The sequence below is a fragment of the Limulus polyphemus genome, unplaced genomic scaffold (genome assembly GCF_000517525.1).
Source record: "Limulus polyphemus unplaced genomic scaffold, Limulus_polyphemus-2.1.2 Scaffold3872, whole genome shotgun sequence".
NCBI lineage: Eukaryota > Metazoa > Arthropoda > Merostomata > Xiphosura > Limulidae > Limulus > Limulus polyphemus.
Genome location: NW_013669482.1, coordinates 45,656 through 63,276, shown reverse-complemented (window position 1 = coordinate 63,276; position 17,621 = coordinate 45,656). Strand labels below are relative to the sequence as shown.

The window sequence follows — 17,621 nt, the reverse complement described above, 5'->3', positions numbered from 1 at the left end:
GTAATGCAAAGATATGGAAAAAAATTAAAATAAAACACTTGAAGAGAGCACAAAATAAATGTTATAACACAAGTACAGCCAAGTGATAGTTCAATAGAATTGAATAGTGTGTGTGTGTGTGTGTCACGTTCATATTGGTGGAGGTTTGTCGCATGATAATTTGCATGCAAGACACATTGGAAATAGTCATTCCAGATGGGTTTTAGAGGCTTGTGGTGTGTGTAAAAATATTTTTGCATATAGAGGGCAGCACTAAACAATAATAGATATTTATGTAAGATGTTTTTTGAAGTTAAGCACAAAACTACACAATGGGCTATCTGTGCTCTGCTCACCACAGGTATCAAAACTGTGCCACTGGGAGATTTTTATATAAGAAGAGGTAATGTACCATATCGGAAACTGAAGTTATTACTTAGCTAAATAATACAAAACCACAGTTTTGAAATCTGCTAAATTCTTAATGGTTAAAGAAAGATATTTTAAGATTTTAAGTAAATAATAGTTTTTTAAAAATTAAATAGAGTAAATAACTTTTTAGTTCAGATTTTTAATAGGTAGTGTTGCAACACAAAATTACTCTTTAATGAGTAACAAACAAAACTGAACTACATTTGAATGAAATACTCCACATTCCAAAACAATGTCTGAAAAATTACTATAAACACATCCTATACACAAAAAGCAAATGTAAACATTCTAGAACCAGAAAGAAATTGATATTTTATTTGTGGCAAAAAAACTACTTTGAAATCTACATCACTCTAGTACATCAAACTCTAATTTTTTTCTTGGAACACTTAAATTTTGTTTTGACAAAAATATTAATGCAGTCAAATTCAAACTGTAGTGCAAGGAGCTCTTATAATAATAATTAATAGTAGCCTAAAGACTAATTGTTTTTAACTGTGTAATTATTGATGAAAGATAAAAAATTGTTTAATTTTTTTGTAAACATTACCTGACTGATTATATTACTATTTCTTTTCACTAAAGGTAATATTAAAAATATTATCTGCGACTTAAAAACCCAATAAATATCTGACTCAGTTTGGTAGAAAGAAATAAATATACATATCTTTAAAAGTGTGAAATACTACTTAAACACAATAATTATTATAATTTTAATTTCTTGGTTGATCTTTAAGAAAGTATCATAAACATCTTTTAATTAAGCCAACATAAAACATCTGCATATTCTTTTAAAAACAAGCCAGTTAACAATGGCAGTTCCAAATTCACTCAGCTAATTTTTCACTTCCTGAGAGATCTAATTCATTATTGCATTCATTAGCTATTCCAGAACCTGAATTAGTAACTTGTTACATCTGAAACAAATTTCACTATTTCATATCCTTAGTAATTATTTACCCATTGATTCTCCAGTATTTTCATATTCTTCATCTGTTTGTGCAGTGTTTATAACTTGAGAAATAAAATGCTCAAGATGTGATCCAACAAGGGAATGGCTATATTGATTCTCATCCACAGATGATGTACGTGAAAAAGAAACATCTAAAATAATTTTTGTTCGATTAGACAAAAAAGTAAGAATGATGAAAATTAACAAAAATGATTACTTAAAACCATACAGATATAGCTGTAACATGATTGTTAAATGAGCTAAAATTTCCAAAAATGATTTACTTACAATATTGCACTTATATTAAATTCAAAGCATATTCACTAAAAATAAAGTCATATACTTTATGAAAAAACATAATTCTCATACTTTACTGACAATTTAGTTTTGAAAACCATTCCTTTCAAGTTTATTAATCAATAGCCTCTTTCATATGCAATTTTTCTTGCCACATCCTCCAGCAAGAATTTAAAACATACAAATATACTCAAATTATTATTAATTACTAAATTTGCACATTTCTAACCACCTATTGATCAAACCTTTAAAGCTAGAATTACATCTAAAACAACTAAATTCATATAAATGTTTTCAAGTACGAAATTCTATCTTTAGAACAGAAAATATTATATTATATTCTTAGGTTTAAAAACAACTGTTACATCAATTTGTGGATAGGCCCTGTAAAAAATTGTTTACATTATATATATGTTTACCTGTAACTAATAAAATAAATATTTTTTTGTTTAGGAACTTTGAACTTTATTTCCAATTATCAACTTTATCCAATGTATTATATATCATGTTATCTATGGTAATACTTGAGAAATCATTTTTCTTTAGAAACATTTGAATATTTTTTTTTTACTTCTTTACAAAAAATATTCATACAGACCAAGGGAAATGAAACATAATAATGTGAAAGATTACCTGGTTGTCTATTATTCATATCATCCTGCATGCTGGACACTGAAGAAACCTCTTCTTGATTTATGATGGCATTATCTCTTTGTCTTTTTTTAAGCTTCTGATAAATTATTTGGCCCACAATGACAACAGTAATGTAGATAACATACAGCACTAAAAATCCTGAGAAAACACATTTTTGTGTTAGTTAAATAGTATCATTTAAAAGATAAATAACTTTGTGGTTTTTCTCATAAATAATTTAGGAAAGATATTCATAAAAATTTTACTCAAAACAAAACTGTAAATTACATTATTTATATAGTACATTAGAACCATATTGTAAAATGAATATTATAAACATTTTAAAACTAGATTAAATTATGCAGAAGTCTTTATTTTTTACTTTCAACTAATTAAAATACAAACTTGCAGATTTTATTCAACAGTGGCAATTTTTTAAATTATGAACCAACTACATTCACAATTCATTTATACCATCATTATGAATACTACATGCTATTTCTTCTGCAGCATATTCTCTCCAAAATGTCTAACAAATTGTTGAATATTCTTACATTATAAATTTGCGCAATGAGTCTGATGTATATGCCACAGTTGACTGAACAAACACAAGATGATCTTTAAGATGCAGTTGAAAATATAACATCAACTGATTACACACAAATACATTTAGAATCTAAACAACTTTTATTCTGACAAAAACTCACCAGTGGCATCTATTAATGTTATTTCTTTTTTACTAAATAAGTAAAATGCCCAGTAAGTAGCACCTAAGTAGAACACCATGTCTTTCAGAAAAGAAAAATGCTTTGCAGTAAATTCTTGGCTTAAACAGACAGAGCCAGCTACCACAGTGGTCACAAATATACCAGCACCTAGAAATGAGCATCATTAGTCTGATTTTTCATATAAATTAAAAGAAATTTTAAAACATAAACAATTATAACTTATATTGTGTTTTATTAAGAACAATGTTAATGCATCTGAATCAGTTATCATTAATTTGCCAACTTAATTCTAAATTTACAATATTCTCATAAATTTTTACTCCAACTTACTGTTAATATATCTGAAATATTTAGTAATATATATACACATTATATAGATATAGATACTTTATACATTCAGAGCTCAACATGAATAGTTTCCTGAGAGAAGTTAGTCAGATTCGGGGGAAGTGGTTCTGTACTATTGTGACTTGTTAAAAAGTGCTTACAAACAATTGCTAGTGGGTTAACCCTTTGGCTCAATTTGTAGAGCACTTGTCTGATGCACGAGAGGTCCCGAGTTCAAATCCTTTTCAAAGGAGATGAAAAAATTACATTACTACATTTCCTCACCCTATCATTTGCAACTAGACAGGTGAAACAGAAAATTAACATTTCTTTCCTTGAATTTGTTTATCATTATTAACAGAAAGATACTGGTAATGACTTTCAAAATAAAATTTAGGTTCTGTATTTTCAGAATTTCCAATGAATTCTTTTAGTATTTAATTTTACAAATGAAAATCAAAAGAAGAAAAAGTCCAGTGGTCTTGAAAAAAATTATGGTTAATACTTGTCACCATTGTAATGGCATTTAACTGCAACAATACTTTCTTAACTTGAAAATAGAGAGAAAAATCTGAATCAGCTTTAAGAAACAACTGTCAAGTGTACTTTTTTTTCTTTTTAAAACAACTGGCTGATAGTAAGTGTCTTAGTTATCTAACAAGTTTCTGGTAAAAATTGGTTAGAAATAATCATAGTGAACTGAATGCCATAGAATAGAAATCGAAGGCAATGAAGCATGCTGGATAACCAAGTCAGGTAATGGAGAAATTCAGATTATGAGAAGATGCTTCCTTATAGGAAAATTCCAAGATTGAAACATTAGAGAAGAAACATCCATGGTTTATATAACCATTGGAAACAAATGTTTAAGAAACAATTGTTAAGGATTGGATGAGATAGCACATACTATGTCTGGAAAGAGTTCAGAAGTGAAGAAGTAATGAGATCACAAAAGGAAACTTAAGTCCTAGAAAGCAGATGCTATGCTAGAAGAACATGTGCAGGATGGAAGTCGAATGGCCTGTATTCTAGGCTCACCCGGGGGGGGGGTATAAACACCATATTAAGAAAAGTGTGCCAAGTCTGACAAATTAAAGAACAATAAGAATTAGTAAAACGTCAGAGTATTGTACAAAAAAATAGTTGAGCCAAAGTTAGAATTATGTGTTATAATTATTGTTTTGGTTCCACATGGAAAATTACCAACATCCTGAATACCAGGAGTGAAATGTGTTAATTTTTATCATGGTGTGTAAGTTAAATCGATCTTTTGCTTCATCTAGTGATGTAAATTCTTTAGTATGCCTATAGAATCATTAAGGATTGAAGTGACTGACCAGTTGTTTAGTTTATTTCCTTCTTAAAAAATACTCCATCAATTCAACTGATTTAAACCCAGCTTTGGCTTTTCTTAATATTGTGTATTTCTTGGTAACTGCTAAAATAACCTCTTAAGGATTTGTTGCTCCTATTGTAAATGTAACATCTATATTGGTTGTGAGTTGTGGGTGTGACTTTCACTCATTACAAATAAATGTATTTACTTCCTGAATATTTTTATGCAGTTGTGGGTAAGGCTGATAAGCCACCAATTTGAGGAGGTTTACATAAAGAACAAAGAATACAACAAGCACATTGAAAGGACATAAAACAAACATTTATTCATTACACATATATCAGGTGTACATATAATACATGTAAATTACTTTCAACAGTTTGGGTAATCTTTTAATAATTACACTTGCAATACACTCATTAGAAGTTCTATAATTGGTGAAAACCAATTAGAAAAAAGAACAATAAAGAAAAACAACTTTATGATACCATATTATTTATATTAATCTATTTGTGAACAGTACTTTGCATCTGTAGTACTTTAAGTTACCAGCTTTAGAATGAAATATGTTAATTTTTATCTAGATGTTGTTTTTCATGGGATTAACACTACTAGTGATTATCAGATATTTTGTGCTTTTTTCACCTGCTTAGTACTATAAGAGGTTTCTAAAGTTCATGAAAAATAACAGCAAAAGGCTATTTTCACAGTTTTTATTATGATATTATATAATTTATAATACAAAAGGAAATGCAGAGAAAGTGAAAAATGGCACCTAATTTATTATTTTTTTGACAGAACAAGTTGTCCAAAAGTTGGTGTCAAGAATGTATGTACTCATACCCACATGTACATTAAAATGCAAAAGCCTATTTGAAACTTTAGAAGAGAAAAAAAAAGAGTACAATAGTGAAAAATTTAATTTCACTTACTTCTGACACAGAACAAAACACAATCAACATAAACAGAAGAAATATTTTACATTTGGAATGTGTTTGTGCATTGTGATGCCAAGGGATGACTTTAAACCCCCATAACAAGTAAGAAGTGCATTTGGACTGGTTGCCAATGTGGCACACTAAAGTAATGGAGCTTGTGACTTAGAACTGAGTATCTTTTTTATTTATGACTTTAGTATACACATTTGATTTGTTGATTTTTCGAGATAAAATGGTGATATTAATTCCTCCAACTCAGCATGCTCAAGTTTATTTCTGAAAGAAGAAAAGGAAGTAACTGAACAGCTAATCAAAAAGTATTTTCTTTTTCTGTGGATATGTACATTATACTTACAGTATTTAATTATGTATTAAATATTGCTTAATACAGTAAAACCTAGACATTAAGCACACCCTTCAGACTATCAAAATTCCCTGTATAGCAAGGTGCCCTTAATATCAAAAATGAGTCATGCAAAGCTGTATTCCATATTGACTGTACTAAATTTCTGAATTTTAAGGCTCCTTCATTTTGTTTGGTGTATACAGGACACAGGTTTTCGTAAGTTGCACATTGCCATGGCATGGAGCATTGTCAACAGGAGGTCTCAGGGAGTGGATTAGCTGTGCCCTTTTTTCTTTATTATTGGTCACAAAGTGTCAAAGTACTTCTCTTCAGAGTTTCAACAGCTAAACATTTATTTTCTGTATTTATTTTACTGTCAATGACTTAAGTAGAAATCTGCTGAAAATAAAACAACAAATCACCATTTGTGTCATTAGACTGTTTACATGACACCGTAATACGATACCCTTGAGAGCAACAAATCATGTGCACAGAAATAAGTTGACTTGACTTCTTCTCCAAGAACACGATGTGGAATTTATCAGCTTATATATCCTACAGTGTTTACAATAAGAATTCCCCACAGTAATATGATTGCTCCTTTTAATCTATGAAAACATATATTACAGTATGTGGTTTGGAGCTGATCCAATAAACAATGCAAGTGTTTGAATATTGGTCATCCTTCTGGGATGTTTAGAATTTAGCAGTATACCATACAAGCATACAAATATAACTGCCTGCTTTATGGAGTGCCTGTATAGAGAAAGAGACTAAAGACACTGCCATTAATCGAGAATATCGAGGTACCCATTATTACAAGATATATTTTGGTTACAAATAGTAGAAAAAAGAGAGACAGACTGAAAAGGTCTGCCCTTAATGGCATGGTGTCTGTTGTTTCAAGGTGCCCATTAATTGAGGTTCTACTGTAGTTATTTACAAAAGTTCAATATTGAAAATATGTATATTTGCAGATGACAACTCTAGAAAAAATGTGTTTTGTATATATATTTCTATTTTATTTACTAAACATTTTTTGTGGGACTAACCATTGGTCAGTGACCTGTTATAGTGACTAGACTATTTGGTCTAGTCACTCAAAAAGTTAATGTAGAGCCCTGAATGCTAATTAGATATCTAAACATGTTTATAAATTTTGGTAAAAAAAAGGATGGTTTAACAACATAATAAACTATTTTATATATATATATATATAAAAAGCTGAAACCACAATTTCAAAGACATTTAATATTATCATTTAAAATCAGTAACATTTAACTACACCATAAAACAGTATTCAAACTATAGTTATTTTTTTGTGAAACTGTTTTCATAACAGTTTCAAATTTAGTTTGAAAAGACATTGAAATATATATAATTACAGAGTTTATTTTTGAAAATTCTTTACTGAATTACGAATCTCTTAAAAAGATATTTCACATAAAAATCATAACATATGCACACACACAACACTCATAAAATACAACTACAAAAGAAGCTATCTTAAAAAATATTAATATTAAATGCTGATACAGGAAGCAAACTTAATTACCAAACAATGCTCCAATCACCAGCTGAGGTCTTTGCTGCTGTATGCCAGCAAGAGATGAAAAAATATCTGGGGCACCATTTCCTAAGGCCAAAAATGTCACTCCCTTTCCAGCTCATTAAGAAATACTTTTTAAGAGGTATTTTTCATTACTATTGTAGTATAATCAAAATTATTCAATGACACTGATAAAGGTTCTTCATATTTATTGATGTTTACTACTATTTTGTAATTACTTAAAAATCATCATTACTATTTTACATTAAACAAAAAGCATTAGGGAACATTTTTGTTAACATGAATATACTCTTAGAACTATTCCTACATATCTATCAAAACAAAAACTGCAAATCTTTACACTTATACAGCTTAAATAAACTGCAAAAAAATTAAATTTACATATGTTTGCATCCTTTACTGTTATACACATGTAAGCCCTATCAGTATTGTTTATCTATCTGATATCATTTACTAACAAAAAAAAAAGGATACAGCAACGTTCTGTGACAAACCAAGTGTTTTGGAAATTACGATCAAAGCAGGACACAGGCTGCGACAGACAGTGAAAATACAGAATTAGAACAAATACTATACATAAAAATACTTATCGCTTCATTGATGAAGAGAAAGTTAACATCTTTCTTATCTGAAAAAATATTTCCCACAGATAACTTGATACACAAAAAGCTATTTTCTTCTTGAAGTTGCGCTAATCTGCCTGAAAGAATTGCATGCCACCAGCCTTTCGAAAACTCCAACCTAAACTTCACATGAATCACGTGAATTTGCACTACTGCATAATGACATATCATGCAGCAAAACCCTTCACCAGTAGGAGTACAACACACCTTCTTGCACAAATGTATCCTGTATATTCATGCATGAAAATCCTCATTTTTTGATAAGGCAATGAATAAAGGTGCATCGGGAAAGTGGGGAGGATTGGTGGGAATGTGTATGGAGGCAAGTATCTATCAGAAATACATTTTCAATTAAGGAAAATGTAATCAGGTCACTCACCTCTGTACATAGAAAGCTAGAATCCCACATTGATATGGTTGAGGGACTGGTGCAAAAGTTACCTAGATAAACTCTCTTCAGCAAGTATCTGAAGGAAGCCTATGGCAGGAACTCTATAGGGACACCCTCTGTGAGAGGCCGCATATTTCATCTCATCCAGGGTATACTCTTCACCTGTGAGTAGGATTAGAAAAGGCAAAAGGCAGAATAGTTACATGACTATCGAAGTACTTGAACACGAGATATCAGATTGCTAATAGGTCTAGTGAGGTTGGGGTTCATTCAAACTTTACCTTATGAGCATACCTCCTCAACCATCAGTCTCCACAGGTCAAAACCAACCATGGGAGAAAGGCACTTGTTCTAAGTATCCATGCAGAGCTTTTCTACCATCAGGCACTTTGGGCTCCTTGCCAGTCACAGGAGGATGACAATTTTCACAATTAGTGTGGATACTTTTATAACCACCACTCAACTAACAGATACTACAGGCCCCATGGAGCTGGTAAATGGCAAAAGTCTACTATCTCCACTCGAAGGGGAGTTGAAAATTCTCATAGGGGAGACCTACCATAAAGGTCTGTTAGTGGTGACAGTGCAATGGGAAACCAAAATGCCCTATTATTTTGAAAAGCCAGCAAGAACTAGGCAGAGTACCAGGCAGGTGCACAATTCTGGTGCAGACTTTTTACATAATAGTCCATGAAATGGGTACAGTCCAGATCAGACTGGAATGCTATATAACTCCAGTGGTCTCACAGTGTACACTGACTGAGCCAGGGCAGATGGTATGAGCACTTTCCATTATCCCGGTTTGATGCAGATTTTGGGCACATTTACTCTGGGAGGCAATGCTAGCTGCCTAGTGTGATCCAAAAATGAAAGACAGGCAAGGAAGGAATAAGTAAACAATGACACTGACCTGTTAAAAGGTTTAAGGTTGATTAAAGAATGGTAGTTGGTGGAAGTGTGTGTGTGTCCTTCAGGAAACTAGACAACTAGATGGCAAAAGTAGTGGGCAACAAAAGTGTGGGGGTAGTATGCATATAAGCGAAGAGAATCTTTTAAAGTGGTCAGTAATAGTGAGCAGCCAAAGAATGGGCCAGGTGAAAAATCTGGTGAGATGAGACTCAAAATAGTCACCAACTATCTACCCCCAAGGAAGAATAAACAATCCAGATGAATTGGCAGATCTATCTGGAAAGAGTGGAAGAAGAAATGTCTCTAGTAGGGGAGGATCCCAAGGAATGAAAAAAAAAACAGTGCTGGGAACCCCTTATGGAAGAAGTATGGGAAAGATAGCAACAAATAGCCCAGACAGGGCATTGGAATCTGTCTGGGTCAGAACATCCATAAATATGGGAGATAGAGGAAATTGGAAAAAACATAGGATCACCTTCCCTACCAGCCAAAATGTTATGCACAACTAAAGAGAGAATTGAATAGTATCTTGAGGTGAACAACATACTGGGTTGGAGTTAGGAATGATTTGGAGATCTTGACCAGCCATCCCAAACAGGCAGCTTCATGATGAATAAGGTAAGTTTGATCTGAGGATTCTTCCTAGGAATGGGTAAAGAGAAGTCAGTCATCCATGTAAAAGTGAAACTGTATTCCCAGACCATGTAGATGACAAGCAAAAGCTCACATAATGCAATTGAAAACACATAAGGGCCAATGCAATGCTGAATGGAAGGGCACAGAACTGATAGATTTGGTTCCCATGGATGAACCTAAGATAATGTCAAGAGGCAGTTGTTATCAGAACATGGATAAATGTTTCTGACACATCTATTTTCATCATCCAAAGGCTTGGCTAGAAAGACCAGCAGAGAGAGAGAAACTCTCCATCTCAAAATTGAGAACAACCAGAAAACAATTGATGGAGGAGAGGCCAATGATTGGGTGCCAGTCCCCAGTCTTTTATGGGACAATGAAGAAATGAGTATAATAGCCCAGAGAAAAGTCTTGAACTCGCTATATAATTTGCTTCTCCAACAGATCTGAAATTGCCCCATACAAGCATTGAAGGTAGGCTGGATCTGAAAAGGACAAGGGTTGGGAGAGAAGAGGAGAAGCAAAGTGAAGAGACATCAGGTGGGATCATGTAGAAGGCTGGGATACTAGATAGGAATGGATGGGGGGGGGGATGAGGTTAGGGGACAGATGTGGAGGAGTGAGAATGGGACAAATGCAAAACTAAATGGAAGATTTTGGTGAACAGCTTTGGGTTGTGATCCTAAGGAGTCAGGGACCCCACTAAATATCTCCTGATGGAGAAAGAAATCAAAACAACGGTCACAGAGGAAGGAGAATGGTAAACAGACATGAGAGGAAAGTAGGGAACCTCTATCCAAGAGGTCCCAACAACAAAGGAACCAAGTGAGAAGAGAAAGAACAGAGTAAGTTGAATGTGCAAGGCAAAAGAAAAGGAGGGTTCAAGTGTTTCCTGTAAATTCATAAAAGGAAATGTGGAGAGCCTCTGTCATAAAATGGATAGAAAAGAGTTAATGAAGAAGAGTGATAAGAAAAACACAAAGATGGGAAAATTAGACATTGGACAGAGAAACAGCCAACAAAGAATCTGCCCAGCCCTCCACACTGGCAAGAGCGACTCCAAGGACTAGGGGTCTAGAAAAGGAAAGTGACTGTAGGCAAGTAAGTAGGAATATGTCAGGCATGGAGGACAGAGCATAATATTGTGTAAATGAAATTGTTCTAAAAAGGAGGTAGCATGAATGGAAATATCAGGGGAGAGAAGAAAAATAAAGAAATTATGAAGGGAATGGTTGTGTAAAAGTGTTTGAGAAGCATCATAAGCAATGGGGAAAGGGAAAAAGTGGTACATAGATAGATTATAAGGTTTTGGAAAATTTTGAGGAGGGCTGAACTAGTTCCTCAGAAGACACTGAGGTACCCAAGGCAAAGCCAGGAGGTAGGAAAAAGTCACCAATTTCATCCTCCTCAACTTCTGCTTCAAAATTCTGTGAAGGGAAATATGTGGAAGGAGTGGGAGAAAAGGGTTCAGGTGGCAACATGGAACCCACCACACATTGAACAATGACTGTCACATTCTGAATTGGATGGAAATTGATCATTGTGAGTGTTATTGCCACTCATATTAGGAGAAGAAGAATTCACTTTGTCTATAAATTGAAGACAAAGTAAAGCTGTTCAAGTGAAAAACTTTGACAAGACTCAGCAATGACAAACACGTCTGAATGTGACAGTGCCAAGGAAAAGTATGAGGATTTTCACACTCCTATTGGTTGAGGGTTTTATTGCATGATATGTCATCATACAGTAGCCCAAGTTCACATGATTCACATGAAGCTTACGTGGGAGTTTTCCCAAGACTGATGCCATGCACGTCTCTCAGGCAGATTAGCATGACTTCAAGAGGAAAATATATTTCTGTGTATGGGTGTGAGTGGTCGTATTGGAACAAACTATTTCCAGTATCAGTACAGACATAACACAACTTTCATCTTTACCCATGGACGAAGAAAGGAATTTAAATTACAAGACAGCTAAAAATGAGGTACTAAATAACATAACTGACAGTATGAGTTTAAACTTAAGAGATGATAAAAGGTATGACCAGATGTTTCAAAAGAACTGTATGTACTAAAAAGAGAGATACAATATGCAACAAATAAGTTATTCAGATCATATATAAAACTTATTTGAGATTAGTGTAATGAGTGTAACAGGAGTAGTGTTTCAAAATCTTATTCTTGAAAAAATCTGCTTTAAAATCAAAAACTTGTTTACTGGGAGAAGTGAGGCTATATAAAAAAAAAGGTAAAAGAATTAGATATAGTTTCCTTCTGGCATAATGTTTTAACTACTGCTCTGAATTTTCCAATGAACTAATAAAGTTTGAGGTACAGCCATTACCATATAAATGCTAAATTTTTACTTCTATTTTGTGATGTAACAACCAGTTTTTTAAAGGTAAACCTGACCAGATAGGTTGTATTAGCAAGCCCTCTCAAGTTAGGATAACATGTTTACCTGACCAAATATTTTATATTACCAAGCTCTCTCAAGTTAGGGCAGCATGTTTATCTAACCAGATATCTTGTATTACCAAGCTCTCTCAAGTTAGGACAGCATATTTGCATCACTTGATATTTTGCAGTACCAAATTATCTAAGTAGCATTGAAGTTCTACATGTATATGCATAACTTAAAAATATAAAACCAGTAAAACTGTTTGGTTGATGAATAAAAAGATTTGTAAAATATGAAGTAAACTGTATGAATATAAACACTTTTGCTATCTATTATAAATATGTACAAGAAACCTATTTTATGTACACTGAAGTTTGAAAGATAAACACGTTAGTTATTACTTATTCGTTGTTTTTGCTAAGAAGTGTAACTAATATTAAAAACAAAAAAGTAGATTTTTTTTAATCATGTCAACCACACATGCTGCAAGCCAATGTTGACAAGGCCTTATACTCAATACAAGGGCTCATCAGCTCTTGTTACTTTCTTTTCTATTTTTTGTCCTCTCCTAAATCAATATATATCAGGCCTCCCAGTCCATTTGTAAGAAAAGTAAGTTGTAACATAAGTTGTAACTGTCAGTTTTTTTACAGATTTTTGGCATAATTTCTTATTATTTTTATTGTTCTCTTGCAGAGAAAATATACATGTGACTATCACTTCACATACAAAATTGTACTTACAAATCATCTGCTGTCACACCAAGGCCTATGAACATGATGATAACCCAAACAACCTAAATAGTAATGAATTAAGTAGATTAAATGATGTTACACACCACCAGGAGTGAAATTTTTCTGATTCTCACCAGCACTCAATGCTTTGGCTTTCTTAATCTACTTCTTTTCATACAACCCAAATGTCTTCCATCATATTTTCAGAAAGCAGACATATTACAACTCATAGAATCTAAAAAATAATTAAATATTCTTAAAATGAAGTAACAAATGAAATGAGTTCTTTCTGGCAACAAGATCATGAGGAGAAGTTACTTACTAGCTATCCTATCTATCTTGGTAGTTATTTTAGGTTTAGTACAGATGAGTACTGGCACTTTTTGTTAATTGAAAATTTAAATTTCACCCCTGCATACAACAGAATCTTTGTGTCATTAAATTTTTTTAACACTCTATGCAACATTAACATGTTGGCTGCCATGTGCCCTACCAGTGGATTACAACCAACTTTTAGTTATGGACCGTGTGACACAGACAATTATGTTTCAAAGCCAAATTTCGGTTGTGGCATAAGAGTTCACGACACTCTGAACTGCTACTTGGCACCTTTTCAATTTTATACATACTTAATTTATTATGTGGCAGCCAACACATTAACTGATAAGTTCTGTGATACTTCTCACAGGGATAGGAACACAGAATAATGTATTACACAAGTTATTGTGAACTATTACAATAGAATAATACTCATAAAGTGGATTGCATAGATTATTAATTAAACTTAATAAATCTTCTCATTTACATTAATAACATTCTTACTCCCTACTTTTTTTCAATTAAAAACAATTATGGTTATTTGCATTTTAAATATACATACTTTTACATAACTGAAAAACAACAATGATATAATTTACTGTTGACTCCCATTAGGTACAATTAGTTGATTAAATTAGATACTTTCAAATAACAAGATATTTACTAATGAAGACTTATAAACTACCTATTTTCACAATGAAAAGCAATTTCAGTGTAATGTGTATGTACAACTATATTTGACAAGAGATTCAAATAATATGGTCTAATATTATTTTATATAAACCTATTAATTTTGAATTCATATTAATGCCCATTTTGTTCAAATTATACTTAATAGAATAATCTGTATTTGAAATCCTGAATTATTCTATATTATAAAACAAAACAAAAAATACAGCATCCTAAAATCACTAAATGATTAGTTATTTCCATATGCATCTGGCATTTTTATTGTCTTCTTATGGAATAGCATGAATACTTGTTTCATTCTCCAACTATGCGAAATATGTGATAGTTGAACAGATACATCGTGGAAGAAATTTTTATACACAATTTATGTTGTATTTTCAGACAGAGATCCTTCTTGATATATTGCATACTGTTGCCTGCGACACATGGATTCTCATCTGTTACATCTCCTTCTGAATGGACCTGGTGTCCAAAGTTGATATCTATTCCTTTGTTTTTTAATGCCATTACGTACAAGGGATTTCCAGATCTTGAAAATTCTGAATATATCTTGATATTCTATATTAGCCTTATATTCCAAATATATTCAGTTGTTATATTCCAAGGGGATATTTAGGATATAGTTTGTTTTTTTATAAAGGAAAACTGCTATAAATGATCACTTGAGAGTTTGGATACCCATGAAATCTCTTATCTGTATCATCATTTTTTGATGTATTGCTGTGACATTATCAACAAGAAGCAACAAACATTCCTGCATACAAATAGTTTAATAAAAAGATTGATAATATGCCACCTACTGTATGATGTACTTGCTTACTGAGTAAAGAGAAATCAGTTTTTATTGTGCCTACTAAACTAATTACTTGTCAGAGATTACTTTTTATAGCAGTTTATGTTACTTACTCACAATAAATATAACATACATAATTCTCTAATAACTATTTTAATATTTCCAATCTCTCTCTCTTCTGTTAAATGTTCTCTTTCAGTTACTTGGCTTTCTGATTTGTAAAAAAAAAGCTTTCTTATTAATAAGCAGAACAGATAATTTGACTTTTCTCTGATTATATTTTATCACACATATTTTGCAAGTTTTTAGTTAAATTATTCTCCATGTTTTTTTTAGTACATTTTGCTTACTTAATCATTTTTTTATTAATGGCATGGTATTTAGTTTCTTTTGTGTATTTGCAGGTGTTAACATTTTCTACACTGAAAATTTATTTACAATAGATACCTACTCTCACATAATAGTTTTCCTCAATTTGTGCTGTCCTCTTTATTGCAATTTTTGCTTGCCAATAGCATCCTAATATCACCTATTTACACTTGGTATATCTGCAACGTGGCATGCAAGTGAGCATGTGACAACTCTCCACCAACAGGGGTGCAACACACCCTCCTAGCACAGCTGACTCTCTTTATACTGTAGAGAACAAACATCACTTTGAGATTAGACAAAAAGACACCAGAAGTGGGGAGGATTGGTGGGAAGTGTGAGGGGATAAGCATCTATGATGAATACATTTTCAGTGTAGGAAAATGTTAACTTCCAATATAATACCTTACCTCCACTTACATAATAGCTAAAATACCACATTGAAAAGGTGAAGGCGCTGGTAAAAAAGTTACCTAGAGGAGCACTCTTTGGGAGGCACCCAAAGAGAACTCATTGAGTGAAGTACCCTAATGTATAAGGTCACACTCATGGAAGACTACACCCCATCTGTACAAGGTGTACTCTTCACCCTTTGTAAAGATAACATGTTACAAAATCGGGTGGAAAAGACACCAGTCTAGTCAGCAATAGGATGTGCCAGATGATGTAGAGTATGTCATACTATAATTGGTAGGTTAACTGTAGTCCAAAACCAGGCAGCATAGGGTATTTGTTATCTGGTCTGCAGTAGGAAGAGAGTCCCAACCATCTTCACCTCAAGCTCAGGAGGCAGAAGGGAAAAGCAATTTCTGTTCCAACAATCCAGCATGGCACATGTGTGCAGACCCAGTACACAACCAACACCAGGCCACTCAGGAATCTGACAATTGGGGAATGGTGGGTCAGCTCCAGTCCAAACCCAGAGAGCATCAGGAATTTTTTGTCTGGTCCATACCAATCACATGTTTGAGACTTATGTTGGCTGGTCCTATGCTAATCCAACATCAAACTTCCTAGAAACTGACATCCAGGCAGTAGTAGGATGATAAAAATCCAGCCAGAGAGGTGAACTGAATGTGGCGAATTCATCCTGTCCAAAACCAGGCAGTATCAAGAATTTGTCTTCCAGTCTGCAGTAGGAGGAAAGTACTCATCATCTACACTGACATAACACCACTGCCCTACTCTTAACTGAGTGGAAGCAGTAACACTCAGGAGGAAGCCTCCATGGTCCACCACCCCAGTAGCTAGGAACTGGAAAGTGGTAAGGACTCCTGTACTACTCCAACACAGTTTTACTCATGATAGTCTATGAGTTGGTACAGTCTGGTACAAGCCTTATTTATGATGCGAGATACCACAAAGAACCCTCTAGTAGTCTTGTGGAACACCTAATCTCATCAGTAAGCATTACAGACCTGTAAGGTCATATGGTGTGGATATAAAGTTAAGTATACCAAGACAGGTGCCACTCATCACTGAACAGGATTCAGAGATGTAGAAATAGGCCACTGCAAAGATAAGATATATAAAAAGAGAACTTACTTATTCAGAGTCAATAAAGAGCATATAGAATGGTAACAGGAAGAAGTCAATATCCGGAACAAGAAATGCAGGAAGAAAGTAAGTGAGGTAGTACACACACCAGTTTGCACAAACTCCTTCAACAGATTACAGAAGTGAAAAGCCAAGAAAGTAAGAGGTCTTATTTGCTGAGGAGATATCAAAGAGTTGATGTGAATCTACATCCAATGAAGCATAGGTTAAATATCTCTGTAGCCTACTTCCACTGAAAAATGCCTAAATATGAAAAGTTCATGAGCAAAAAAAAAATTACACATCATTACACAACAGTGCCAAATTGAGAAGTGGTGGCTGTGCTGTACAGTATAGAGGGAGTCAGCTGCACTAGGAGGGTGTGTTGCAATCCTATTGGTGGAGGGTTGTCGCATGTTCATTTGCATGCTACAACACAGATATAAACCACATGTAAACACATGATGTTAGGTGGAGGTCTCAAAGCTAGTAGCGAACAAAAATTGCACATATAGAGGGCAGCACAAATAAAGGAAAGATATTATGCAAGAGGAAGTAAGGTATCATATCGAAAACCCACTTTCCCTCATTATAATCAGTTGAGTTTTTGTGTTCTCTGTGTTGTTTTACAATTTTCAGTGCATGTATATATATATATATATATATATATATATATATATATAT

At 33.2% G+C, this 17,621-nt stretch overlaps 1 protein-coding gene across 1 annotated transcript in view; it reads right to left on the bottom strand.

Annotated features, from left to right (window-relative positions):
* Positions 1 to 17,621, bottom strand: part of LOC106470197 (mitochondrial sodium/calcium exchanger protein-like) — a 42,087-nt gene that overhangs the window by 19,732 nt on the left and 4,734 nt on the right. Inside the window, exons 3-8 of the mRNA XM_022398806.1 lie at positions 13,241 to 13,293; positions 8,013 to 8,070; positions 7,524 to 7,626; positions 3,001 to 3,168; positions 2,294 to 2,452; positions 1,372 to 1,515 (exon numbers count right to left, since the gene is read on the bottom strand). Coding sequence (XP_022254514.1) covers positions 1,372 to 1,515; positions 2,294 to 2,452; positions 3,001 to 3,168; positions 7,524 to 7,626; positions 8,013 to 8,070; positions 13,241 to 13,293 — 685 coding nt within the window. The remainder of the gene's footprint in view (positions 1 to 1,371; positions 1,516 to 2,293; positions 2,453 to 3,000; positions 3,169 to 7,523; positions 7,627 to 8,012; positions 8,071 to 13,240; positions 13,294 to 17,621) is intronic.